The sequence below is a fragment of the Brachyhypopomus gauderio genome, chromosome 21, assembly GCF_052324685.1.
Source record: "Brachyhypopomus gauderio isolate BG-103 chromosome 21, BGAUD_0.2, whole genome shotgun sequence".
In the NCBI taxonomy this organism is placed as follows: Eukaryota; Metazoa; Chordata; class Actinopteri; order Gymnotiformes; family Hypopomidae; genus Brachyhypopomus; species Brachyhypopomus gauderio.
The window spans coordinates 8,015,496-8,029,278 of NC_135231.1; the positions used below are offsets into that span (position 1 = coordinate 8,015,496).

The following is a 13,783-nucleotide window of genomic DNA, read 5'->3' on the forward strand; positions in this document are numbered from 1 at the left end:
ATTTAACGAATGGGTATTTAGTGGTCGCTCATTCTTTAACAGAAAAAGGTTACGTTCAGCTATCAGTGAAGGCTTTCCACGGAACGTCCATGTCTATATATCCATAACATCTGATTATGAACGGAATACTAAAAACAAGTGCGTTCGCTTACTGTGTTTATATTTTGACAAGTTCAAGCACCACGCTGGGGCCAGATACCTAACCACGCCCCCAGGAAACGCCTCTCGTGGATAACGTGACGCGTGATTGGTTCATTGGAAGAAGGGCGTGTGTGTGACGAACACTCTTTCATTTTGATTGGATACTGTGACGCCACTCAAAAAACTGTTGCTGTTAGCTCCAGTAGGTCGACAACTGCGTGAGGTTTCAAGTGAGCAGCCTAGAGCAGCAATGTAGTCTCATCCGCAGAGAACTGAACGGATTCACACTCCTCTAACCACATTATGAGTAAGTACCCTTAACCGTTTTATTTCATTGTAGTTTTTTGCAATCTAGGTATTACAGCTTTATATAGACTTTTATTAGTAGTGTCTCCGTTTCATGCTTTCTGGTTAAATATCCTGAACAATAATCAATAACATAGCAGGGCATATTCCAGCTAGCTAGTTGGCTGTGATAGTTGTTATAACCGTTCAAACTAACGTGTCAGTACAAAACACGACAGCATACATTATCATAAAAGCTCATCCTGACAGCAGACGGAATGTCTGTTTCTGAAATGCATGCAGTCTATGGACAATTACGTTTGCAAATCAGGAGTTTCCCCCCCTGGTTTTCAGAGGCACTGAGTGGGCTGTTTGTACACACCAGTGTGTGTGTGCGTGTGTGTGTGTGTGTGTGTGTTTGTACACACATGCACACGCATGTGGGCTGCTTTATTATTATTATTATCATCATTTAATTCTGCGTGCAAACTGTGCACAAACTGCAGTGCACACACGGACTGCACGCAGCGCGCTTCCGACCCCGCACTCACACCCACGCACCGGAGCCTCTTACTGCGTCGCACACCAACATACTGGAGGGACGGAGCCGCCGAACCGATAACGGAACCAATTCGGGACGCGGGCTGTTCCCACTGCGTTATGGGCGGTCTGGAGACGAAGGGCAGCCGCGACGTGTCGTGTAAAGCTGTCGTCCTGATGCGCTGATGGAGGTCAGCGTGACACCGCGTACGGGTGGTTGAGGTGGACCCGCAGTATTGTAGTTAAACCCGGTACTGCTGCCATGGCTCTTGACTTCAACGTTTTAAAAACGCGGATCTGAAGAAGAAACAGTAACTTGGCGCACCTCTAAAAAAGACGCCATGTTCATTAACTGATTAACAGTCACGTTTATTTATTTATCTACTTGTCTGGCTTCTGTGTTGACATCGTGAGTGAGTGAAGAGGATGGAAGTCGGGTAAGAAAAATAAAAATAATCCGTGATCACTCCCTGTTCTCTCTCTCTCTATCCGTGGTCTGGCTTCTTTCTGCAGAGACTGGCGTGGTTTGCTCTGGGCGCGAGGAGTGGGAGGACTCGTCGCCCGTAGCAACAGGGTCGGTTTCAGATGCGCGTTCACACTGTGTGGTGGGCTAAACCGGTTTCACTCTGATGGGGATGAGACTTGTGGAATCGGTGTCGTTGGTGTGTGTACCGAGGAACTGGGCCAAGAATAATTTTTGAACCCAGTTGTGCTTGTTTTGGCTCCTGTTATGCAATGTAGGAGGATGATTCGTCGATTAGGTCTTGGTTGTTTTTTTTTTGTTTTGTTTTCATATTTGGTCTTTAGGAAAGTGAAGTTTGTTATGATGCAATGTAAGCCTTGTTTTATTTTAAAAGTTGCTGTGAGGTCAAGTGTCAAGTGTCCCTCCAACACGCCTGCATGCAAACTTACACAAAATGTGAAAATTTGAGATAACCTCTTATTCTTTCAAAGCTTTATTTGCTGCAAAAATGCTGTTTTGTCTGTGTTTATTGTGGTTTTGCTGTGGTTGGAACTCACATAACTAACGTACCTAATGCTGTTGGTGGGGCGTTGCAGGCTGTTATGGTTAAACGTTAATAAACAGGCATGTAAGTGCAAAGTGTTTAGGCCTGTTCTCAACGTGAAGCAGCGACAGTCTTTCATTGTTGTCTTGTCCTGATCAGCTGCTCTGGAGGGGAAATGCTAAACGAGGCTGAGAACTCAAAAATAATTCAGCTCAGTGTTTGTTTATTTGTTTATTTATTAAGTGTTGGTTTTCACCATGTTTGCCGCTCTGTGAATCGTGTGAATCAATTCCAGGTTCAGAAAGTAAAAGTCCTCACCAGGATTTTGCTCAAGATTGCTGGATTTTCTAATTAGTGCAATCCAGGTAAAATTAGTGGAATCAACACAATCCAGGAAGCCTGAGCAAAATCTTGGTGAGGACTGAACCTGGAATTGACACCTCTGATCATATTTGCAGTATTGTGATACCACACCCCCTACTAATGATTTTATGCACTTGATTTAACATGGTGTATTACTGTAAGTGACAGTTGGCTGTATCTGTTACTTATTGTCAAATTTGGATATTTTCAGTTCAATGAACAACATGAGTTCAAAAGTATGTAATTTTGCTGTTGAATTGAGTCTGGAGGATCTTGCTGGTTTCTATATTAACAAAAATGATGGGGGAAAATCCAACGATTAGCACTGTTCATCTGCGTTTCTCCCTGAAATAAATATTTATCTCCGATTAGTGAAGCTATTACTGGAAGTCCTTGGGCCCCACTGAGATAGCTCAATTCTACCAAAATGGATGTTGGTATTGAGTATGTTAGTCACATCAATGAAAGTCCTTCAGTTTGAATTTGAAATAATCACTGACCTTCTCTGGAGACGAGGGCCTTATTCCCTTATGAAGTACCGTGCATCTGGACAGTGGCAGTCACTTGGTAATCGAGGCTATATCTAACAGGCCAACTCAAAATGTAATAAGATCAAGACGCGTTATTACCATAATGTTGGCATTTACTGAAGCGCATAAAGGTATATTTTATTAACATTTTTATGTAACGACGGGAGTCTTGGTATGTGGGGTACGTTCTCGTAAACATTGTAGAACTTGGGCAGTCATTATACAGCCCTCACTAAACAAAACCCTAATGAACTCTGTTGAGGATCTCTGCAGCCAGCTCTCTGCTCAACACGGCCCAGACTTCATTTTCAATCTCCTGTTCTTTTAACATTGTTTGTTTTTGTTCGTTTATGAATAAAGGGCTCTTCAGATACTGTACATGGTGGAAGGGGTTGTTTGATGTGCCACTGCACATTTATTAGTTTCCGAGATATTTTATGTGCAACTGTAGCTCCTATATGTTGGTTTCATACAACAATTTGCTTATTTGACTAGAAACTTCTGTGTTGTTGGTGTTAACACAGACATTAATCAAGCCACACCACATCCCACATTAGGAAAGCACTGATTGCTTGAAAAGCAAATCTTATTACTGTGATCTTTGCCAGTGTGTCCACTATTTCGTGTCTGTTTCACTCGTTAGCTAGCTCTCGCTCGCGGCTGTTCAGTAAATAACTACCCCGTTCGTCTCGAGAAGTTGCCAGGGAGCAGCTCAGCGCCAGTGCGCTCACATCGAGCCTCGGAAGGAGCCTGATTGATGTGATGGCATCGCACACTATGAAGGAGCAGCTTGGTGCTGCTCTGCTGGGCCGGCCACAACAGCCCCCGTCCCTACAGCACGCGCTCAAAGTCGGCACTTTTGCAAAGGGCGAATACTGACAAAGACCGATGAGGCTGCATTTCACGACCACGTATAAGGATGCTAAGGAGTCACTTTTTGTCTAGGGCTGCACAATGTATCATTTGTTAATCTTTATCGCAATACTGATTTGCATTATCGATATGGCAGAAGGCTGCATTATGCAAACTATCTAAAAAAGGACATTGTTTTTATTTTTAAAATATCTTGTGCCATGAGGGTCGGGAATGGTGTTAGACGTTCCAGATGAGTGTTGTGTGGGTGTTTGGATGAATAATGACTTTGACGTAATCCAATAAACAGTTTTGGTTAAAAAAAATAATGCAGGCAAATGTTTGTCACTGCTGAGTTCTAATATATTACAAGACTTACTGCAATCACTCTTTTAAAAAACATTATTTTGCCCATATCATGCAGACATTATCCTTTATTGCCTAACAGGAGCTATTGATTCTGGTGGTAATATGGTTGTCATGTGAGACATTTTTGTTTTGGGTAGTGTTTACTGCAAATTTAGATTAAAATTCCCATGCCCAGTTAATTCTAGTCTTTGTTTAGGGAAGTGTGTGTGGGGGAGCATCAAAGTCTTTAGCAGACAGACTACTTTAGCAGTAAGCAAGCTTTCACTGCTTGTAAATTTAAAATTTAAAATCTTAACACACAGGCCCTGATACAGCTTACAATTTGTCAAATTTCTCAATACCTGTTGTATCTTAGAGATGACCTCTCTCTCTCTCTCTCTCTCTCTCTCAGGAGTGTGAAAAAGACTCAGATTCAATGATAAAGTGATGATACTAGGCTTCGGTAATGTTAAGGGCTCTTATGAAACAGACAAAACAGAGATGCTAAACTGATGCTTCATTCCACACACGTACTCTTGTATTTTACAGTGGAGGCAGGTTTGACCTGATTGTATATCAGATCTTGACATTCAATAAATTTGATTCAGGGTGTGTTCAACATGTCAAAATGTTTAATGTCACTTTTACAACAGTGACAGACACACTGAGTTTTAGTTTAACACAGATTTTTCCTAGTTTATGAACACTTGACTTTGTGTCCTTTGCATTGTGAAGCTGCAATCTAGACTGTTAATTTATATCTAGACTGTTTTTTATTGAATGTGAACATTTTTCTTCATCATTACAGCGTTTACACTGGCAATCACTGAGATTGCATCATTTTCCTAATAGTTTTTTTTCCCAAGAATGAGCAGTCTTGCGGTGGTCTTAGTGCTGTTAGGCCATTGTTTTTGCATACTGTTGCCACGTTGGCCAGGCATGAGCAGGTCTAGTCATCTCCATGGAAATAAAACGAGTGAAATCAGGGCTACCTGAGCTGACAAGTAGTCACATTAAGTGACACCAAACATCTCTTTCTCTGTCTCTCTCTTTGTCTCTCTCTCTTTCTTTCATACACAGACAAACAGGCTTGTTCATAGAAACCAGATATGCAGAGCACTGGTGGAGGGCTTGAATCTTCTACTGCCCTGAAACACTGACAACATGCATGCAGAGAGAGACAGGCAATTAACACTGGAGGGGAGATAAACACCTCTCATCTCTACTGAGATAGACTTGTCTTCTCCAGTGAGATAAACACCTCTCATCTCTTCTGAGATAGACTTGTCTTCTCCAGTGAGATAAACACCTCTCATCTCTTCTGAGATAGACTTGTCTTCTCCAGTGAGATAAACACCTCTCATCTCTTCTGAGATAGACTTGTCTTCTCCAGTGAGATAAACACCTCTCATCTCTTCTGAGATAGACTTGTCTTCTCCAGTGAGATAAACACCTCTCATCTCTACTGAGATAGACTTGTCTTCTCCAGTGAGATAAACACCTCTCATCTCTTCTGAGATAGACTTGTCTTCTCCAGTGAGATAAACACCTCTTATCTCTACTGAGATAGACTTGTCTTCTCCAGTGAGATAAACACCTCTTATCTCTACTGAGATAGACTTGTCTTCTCCAGTGAGATAAACACCTCTCATCTCTACTGAGATAGACTTGTCTTCTCCAGTGAGATAAACACCTCTCATCTCTACTGAGATAGACTTGTCTTCCCCATTGAGATAAACACCTCTTATCTCTACTGAGATAGACTTGTCTTCTCCAGTGAGATAAACACCTCTCATCTCTACTGAGATAGACTTGTCTTCTCCAGTGAGATAAACACCTCTCATCTCTACTGAGATAGACTTGTCTTCCCCATTGAGATAAACACCTCTTATCTCTACTGAGATAGACTTGTCTTCTCCAGTGAGATAAACACCTCTCATCTCTACTGAGATAAAGACCACTCTTCTCCAGTGAGATAAACACCTCTCATCTCTACTGAGATAGACTTGTCTTCCCCATTGAGATAAACACCTCTTATCTCTATTGAGATAAAGACCTCTCTTCTCCAGTGAGATAAACAACTCTCATCTCTACTGAGATAGACCTCTCTTCTCCAGTGAGATAAACACCTCTCATGTCTACTGAGATAGACTTGTCTTCTCCAGTGAGATAAACACCTCTCATCTCTACTGAGATAGACTTGTCTTCTCCAGTGAGATAAACACCTCTTATCTCTACTGAGATAGACTTGTCTTCTCCAGTGAGATAAACACCTCTCATCTCTACTGAGATAGACTCGTCTTCTCCAGTGAGATAAACACCTCTCATCTCTACTGAGATAGACTCGTCTTCTCCAGTGAGATAAACACCTCTCATCTCTACTGAGATAGACTTGTCTTCTCCAGTGAGATAAACACCTCTCATCTCTACTGAGATAAAGACCACTCTTCTCCAGTGAGATAAACAACTCTCATCTCTACTGAGATAGACCTCTCTTCTCCAGTGAGATAAACACCTCTCATGTCTACTAAGATAGAGTTGTCTTCTCCAGTGAGACAAATATCTCTATTCTATACCTACACCTATATATTCTAGTGAGGCAAAGACATCTATTCTGAGATAAAGACCTGACTTCTCTATTAATATAAAAGCCTGTCTTTTCCACTGAGATAAAAGCCCCCTTCTACTGAGACAAAAACCTCTCTTCACTAGTAGAATAAAAACTAACACGGAGGGGGCTAGGACCCCCTCAGCATGAGCTGTTGTTTGTTTGATTTAAGATAAATTATGTTTCTAATTCCCAGGTCCATCAAAGCAGCTCAGAAAAGAACATGTGCTATTGAAAACTTTCACAAGGAAAAAACATGTTTATATATTGCCTATTTAGTAGACTTCATATTTCTTATTTGGATTCATTGTGAATTCTATTGGTTGACATGATGCTGCTTCCATTACCTATGCTGCAAAATATATAATTCAATCAGCATTCATGCACTTTTAGGTTCCCAAAAAGCAATTTAATGTCGCATACCACAGTATCCAATATGCTACTGTCCAACCCTTTCATTATGTAGCTCTTATACACAACAACACACGTATGATGGGACTATAATACCCCCATCATCCATAATAAGAAACCAAGATCATGGGAAATTTCACACCAAGTGCATTTACGTGTACTTAATAATTCAATAACTGCAGAAAATCACATTTTCTCAGTAATCTCATCAATGGGTTTACGTGCACTTGGGTATTCAAATAATGGGAAAAATCTGTATTTACCTGAGTCAGGCAGTAATGATATTTTTACTTTGCAACCAGCCAATAATCTTGCAGTATGACGTGAGGTTATTAACAGTGCACAACGTTGCCCTTTTTACCGTTTTTTAAAATATTGAAGCAAAGATGGAAGCAAGCATTTTGTTTCAATGAGCAAGTGCTGCATTTAATCTTGCAAGTCTCTTCCGGGACATCTCCACACTGGATCCAGTTACATCTCCGCACTGGATCAAGTTACATCTGCGTGCATGTGTACACTGAGAAATCTGAACAAAGTCAGAGTAAGGGTATACATGCGCTGAGAAATCAGATTACTGAGCTAAAACCCAGCTCTCTTTATCGGATTTGTAATCTGATTTCTAGGCCATACTCTAAGAAATGGGAGTATGCTGTTCATATAACCACTTGAATAATCAGATAACTGGAGAAATACAATTATGATTGGACTATTAAATCAGTGAAAACAATTTAGCCTATAAAGAAACAACGGGCTGCATGTTTTGCTGGGATTCAGCTGATGTGCTGTACCAAAGCACTGCGGAATCGGCAAGATTTTGAAATGAAGCTCTGGGCTATCTGACCCTCTTGATGCTGATGTACATTTCAGACGAAGCATCGGCTGGTACTTGTTTGGAAACCTGGCTTTCAGCACTTTCTGCCAGGGTTCACACAGAGGTACAGGGCGTCGGCTTGCGGAGAGCTCTTTTGAGGGCATCGTGCTCTGTCAAACGGAACACCGTGGTGCTTTATCTAGTGTGTGTCTTAAACCTTATCTCCATATGTATCCACAGGTGCGAATGCGTGTTTCAAAGAAGAATGCGGAAAGTACTGTGGCCCGCACTGATTGGACCACCTGGTGCCAGGCCACCCCATGCCCGCCGGTAACTCGGACTACGACCTCTCACCCCCTCGAGCTCCGCCTCTCTCGGCCAGCGGCCGTTTGTCTTGATGAGGAACCCTGTCATCGGTGATGTGATGAACAAGTTTGAGGTGCTTGGGATCGTGGGGGAAGGTGAGTGTTGTACTTACAATTTTTCAGTATCAACATAAATACTAATTTAGTGTTATGCTAAATTAATAGCAAAAACTTATATACATGATATATAACATATATGTACCAGTATATATAAGTTATATACACGTTGAGTTGAAGTGGCATGGTCCAGCTTCACTAATATGTAAGTTAGTGAATTAAGAAAGTCTCCAGAGATGTGTGAATTAATATCCTCTAAAGCCCCTTATCTGCATCGCTCATCTCACTTCTGGAGCCTCAGAAAATGAACACCAACCAAACCCAAAGCTGCCCGTCACCAGAACCGCACCATTCTTCAACATTACCATTATCTCGCGCTCCGACCACAACCAGAATCCTGGAGTGTTTCTCCTTCATCTGCACTTGGATCACTTTCTTTACATTTTGCATGAGAATATGGGAGAAAATATCTGGGGCCCGAGCTATTTTTACCCTCTCTATTCATCTCACCAACCCTGATTGCCTGGAAATTTGCACAGAAGATTGGTAGAGTTGACCAGGTGTTCCACTGTGCAGGTGTATCACCATATGTAAGCAGAAGCTGGATTTTGGTGCAATGCTCTTGCTCCATCTCCCCAAATCTCTGAAGAGTACATGTTAAGGCATGGCCAATCAACAGGGGGTGGAAATTGCAATACGATCTGCAGGCAAACCTGAATGGATTAGCAAGAAGCAACAAAACGCCAGCAAGGGCCCGTTAATTAGTGCCACGCGCTAGAGTCAATTATGAACAGACTGGGGTGCTTTTTGACAGGATTGTTTTGTTTTTATCTCTCAGTGTTTTATCAGCTCTGTGGTTCAGTGGATGTTTTTTTCTCATTATGGCCAGAGGAGAGTGGTGCTAGGGGTTGGAGGTTGGGGGTCGGGGGTTGGGGGGGTGAGGGGTGTTCTGGAGTGAAGGTGCGTGAAGATCAGGGCCGGCGCCAGGACATATACAGTGGGGGGGCGTCAGAAAATTTCGGGGTGGCGAATGTAAGTTATTGCCCGGTGGTGGGGGGGTGGGGGGGGTTAGCGAACGTAAGTTGTTGTGGGGGGGGGTGGGGGGCGTGACGGCGTGTGACGATTGTGGAGCGGGCGAGGGGGCGCCATGTAAAATAAATGGGTCTTATTATTTACATTGAGGGGCGGGACACCTCGCTCCCCCCCCCTGGTGCCGGCCCTGGTGAAGATGATGATAAAATAACTGCTCTTGGTGGAACGATGCACATTTGCTACAGCGCTAAAGGCGGGTGTGCGTGCGTATTTTAGCCTGTGTGTTTTGGCAGTGATTATGGCCTGCTCTGTGTTCAGCTGTCAGTGGAGCAGGTTTCGTTCTGGGTCTGGCCACATGCACAACCATCTCTCTCCCTCTCTCTCTCTCTCTCTCTCAGTACAGCATTGACTCTGTTGTCACACTGCGCCACTCGTTTGGTGATGCTTCTCATATTTCTCAGAGGAAGCTAATTGCTCGCTGTATGTAGAGACCATAGTATGTGTGGCATTTAGTCAGCGTTTGCTAATTTGAGCCCGTCGGCCAATGCTAAAGACTCTCTCTCACCTACTACTCTCTAGCCTGGGTAGGCCTACAGTGTAAACCTGTTATACCTGACAAGAAACACCAACACTGAAGGAATCTTTCTGCACTGATTGTTTTGCCCACAATTGGAACCAAACAATTCTGTCAGTCTCACAACCTTTGTCTGCGTTGATGTGAACTGAAGGTTTAAAGGTGATACCTCTATGCTACAGTGAAACATGCAAATGTATTTAGCATCACAGTGACTGAACGCAAGCTGCTAAAAAAAGATAGCAATGTGTAAGTCAGAATATGCTAGCTGGCCACCTCTAGTTTTCAGTTTTTGTTGGCTTCCTTAGTAATGCTTCCTTGGGTGAAGTATACGCTAAAATTCTGAGACATGTCTGAGACAGGCAAGCAGCAATCTCAGTGTGGCTCTTCACCATGACCTCAGAGCAGCTCCGCCAGTATTGTTGTCTTAACTAATTGGAAGACTTGGACTATCATGAGCGCTTGCCTCCTGGATCACAACCCCTCCAACTACCCTCCCCCCTCTTTCTGCCCCCCCTTCACCCTCCATCCACTTGCCCCCTGACCCCTCTGCCCCATAGGCCTACCCCTGTCCCACACTACACTGATCAGCAGGGAGACGCTAATATGCTAACGTAAGCACTCATTCACACTTCTCACCGCGTTTAGTCAAAGAGAGGGGTGGTGCACACTAACTAATCAAATCGCTTGATCACTCAGGATACGCATACCGTGTTTGTGTGTGTGTGTGTGTGTGTGGAAAGGGATGACAGCTCATTACTGGGCTACTGTGAAGAGATTAAAGCAGTGATGTGGATATGTCAGAGGGGAGAGATGAGACCCACCACCACTATGACTTAGCATGCCTGCACTCACCAACAGAATAGCAGCTTGGGTGGGACTGCTGAGGTGTTCCTTTTAGACGTATCTGTGAGTTGGGTATGTAACAACGTTCGAGTTTTAACCCATTTCAACCCATCGGTCACAATTGTGACCAAAAAAAAATTCATTAATTATAAGCCTCTAAAAATGTTACTGGGTACTTTCCCAATACTATATAAGGATATATTGAAATATTACAGTGTTTCAATTAAATGTGGGCAGTATCACATTTTTTGAGTAAATTGTCACATGACCAGAGCAGTTTACTTCCTGGTTGCACCTTGAGAAGAGGATGGCTGCCTCAAAGCTCCAAAATAAAAGGATAGTAAAGTATGTTAAAATAAACATAGAAAAAAATATTTTTGTACACATGCTCTCTAAGTTGTTTAGTTATAATATATGCATTTACAATTAGTCAAATGTCTTTGGTGTGTTTGCAGAATGAGTAAACATATAAGCAGTCACAATTGTGACCGGTGGGATAGAAAGTTGTATCTAGATGCACACATACTAAATATACAAAATTCTTCAGGATGACTTTAAGTGAAGTCCTTGACATGTAGATGATGGCCCAGACAAAGCATGCAACATTGCAATCATACCTCAAAATGAGAAAGATGCTTTTATAAGTGATGGTTCAGATATGGACTACCAGGGAGAGATGGGCAGAATTTAAAATGCTGAACTGTTGGAGACAGATGATGACCGGAATAAAATTTACTGTGAACTCCCCCTCCCCTCACCCCCACCCCAACCAGCCCCCCACTGCAGGGCCTTTAGAAAACATTCCAGGCAACCACAAGAGCCAACCTCTTCTTCACCACTGTCTACTGTTAAACGGCCAAGATCTTCTAGCCACCCAATAGATAAGATAAAAGAGCCTCCAACATCCTCATGTCACAAGACTGGCCAGTCTGAGAGACCTCCAAGATATCCTAGATGTCAGAACAGGTCTAAAGACACCCCAAGGTCCTCTGAATTCCAGAATGGAGTCTGAGGAACCTTCAAGGTCATCTAGTAACCAGAGGGGTCAGCCGGAAGGGGTATGGGCACAGCCTGAGGTGGTAAAAAATAGTCAAAGTCAAATTTATTTATATAGCACTTTTCACAACACATGTTGTCACAAAGCAGCTTTACAATCGTATGGGTCCAGATCCCTAATGAGCAAGCCAAAGGAATACATATAGTATACAGCCCCAATGCTGCTGAATGTGTCAAACAGAGCTGTCCAGATCCAATGGATCCAATGAGAGATCAATGTTGAAATGTCCAAACTCTACTCTACCCAGACCAAGGCCAGGCCACTGAATATGACTATGGAAGAGCTCCTTACATTCTATGGGATTTTACTGGAATCCGGATACAGCACAGTTCCAAGAAGGCGTATGTACTGGTCGTTTGATTATGATGTACACAATGAAAGCATTTCAAATGCAATGCGGAGGAAATGATTTGATGAGATCATGGCCTCTCTACATTTTGTTGACAACACCAAGATCACAGTGGACTCATTTTTCGAAGTCAGACCCATCTTCACTGAGCTCAACACATCATACAAAGTCATGCCATATCCAGAATGGCTGGTTGTGTATGAAAGCATGATACGATATTATGGCCATCATGGATGTAAGCAGTTTATCAGAAGCAAACCAATCTGTTTTTGTTATAAAATCTGGAGCCTTGCCTCACACAAACGGTACATGCATCATATGAAGCCATATGGGGGACGCTTCACGCTCCTCCCACAGACCAGATTAGGTCAGGGGCCTCAAGATTCAACATCACAATCAAGTCCAAGAAGTGGTGGTGGTCCACTTTTGCATGGTCTCTCAACAGTGCACTTGTGAATAGTCATTACTTTTATAGAGATGTTATGGGAGGAACCATTGATCTGCTCACCTTCACACGAGTAGTGGCACAAACCTTTCATTGAGAATACGCATATCATCCCACCGGTCACAATTGTGACCGGTAATAAAACACACTTTTTCATCTACTTTTCTCTTTTTTTTTGAGGAAATAATTCTTGATTATTTCAAAGGTTTGCTAATAACACATGATTTGCATATTTGCATGCCTGGGAAAAATTTGGGCATAAATGGGTTAATGGACTTATAGATGGTCTAACCCAGCTTGCCTCATGAAGCCACTTCCTCTACCTCCTTTTCTGGAGTCTTAATTCTATGTTGCTTTGCAAACTCATTTAAAAATTCGTAACAGGCTGCACTATGTGAATCCCTCCATCATCAGTGGACCTCGTGGTCCAGATGAGCTTGTTGGGAGACCCTAAAGGTACAGAAGATCCAGGCATCAAATCCACGTCTGAGTCAGCTGTCCCCTGGAGTACGACTTCCATCAGTTTAATTAGGCTTCTGCTGTTGTTTGAGTGCTAATGGAGTTTGAGGCAGTGCTGGTAGCAGGGGACATGGTGTGTTGTCTGATTGGATCTGGAGGGGGACGTGTGTCGATTTGCTGGAGTGGATGTGTTCAGAAACAGACCCACTCTGACAAACGGGATCAAATAAACAAACAGTTTTCCCTTAGTTGATGAAGATCACTTCCATTCTTAGTAATACAGATTCATTGAGCGGATTTCTAAGCTTTCATTGTGATGCTGTGAGGATTTATATAGTCATTTCTTGTTCTGAAGCAGGATTTTGGCCTGGCTTTTCCAAGCTCCTCGAGTCCTCGGTGTTGAGGCCGCGTCTTGTGTACGCATGCGGCTCGACCCGGAAGCGCTCTTAGATGTTGCTGTTTGGCTTATGGTGCGGCAGACATGAGCTCATTTTCCCACTGAGAGAAAAACACATGGTGAGACCGGCGTGTGAGAGCGGCTGGAGACACGCCGGCTCCTTCTTACCTGCTGAGTTCCAGCTGAAGGAATCATGCATACCTTCCTGAGACTGGCCCTGATGCTGGATTGTTCATCACGATCAGGCCACATTCATCCCTGAGACACTCGCAGATTCAAATTCTAAATTGTAGTTCTAGTAATTCT

General features: G+C 43.0%; 1 protein-coding gene across 3 annotated transcripts in view; it reads left to right on the top strand.

Moving 5' to 3' along the window:
- Positions 1 to 328: 328 nt before the first annotated feature.
- The window catches only part of LOC143484930 (cyclin-dependent kinase-like 5), a 53,961-nt gene continuing 40,506 nt past the window's right edge, over positions 329 to 13,783 (top strand). For 2 of the 3 annotated variants that reach the window (XM_076983996.1, XM_076983998.1), the window contains exons 1-2: positions 329 to 448; positions 8,137 to 8,357. In XM_076983996.1, the coding sequence (XP_076840111.1) occupies positions 8,294 to 8,357 (64 nt within the window). In that variant the 5' untranslated portion in view covers positions 329 to 448; positions 8,137 to 8,293. Of the gene's footprint in view, positions 449 to 948; positions 1,404 to 8,136; positions 8,358 to 13,783 lie in introns of those variants that run through there. The other variant, XM_076983997.1, reaches the window with a different exon arrangement.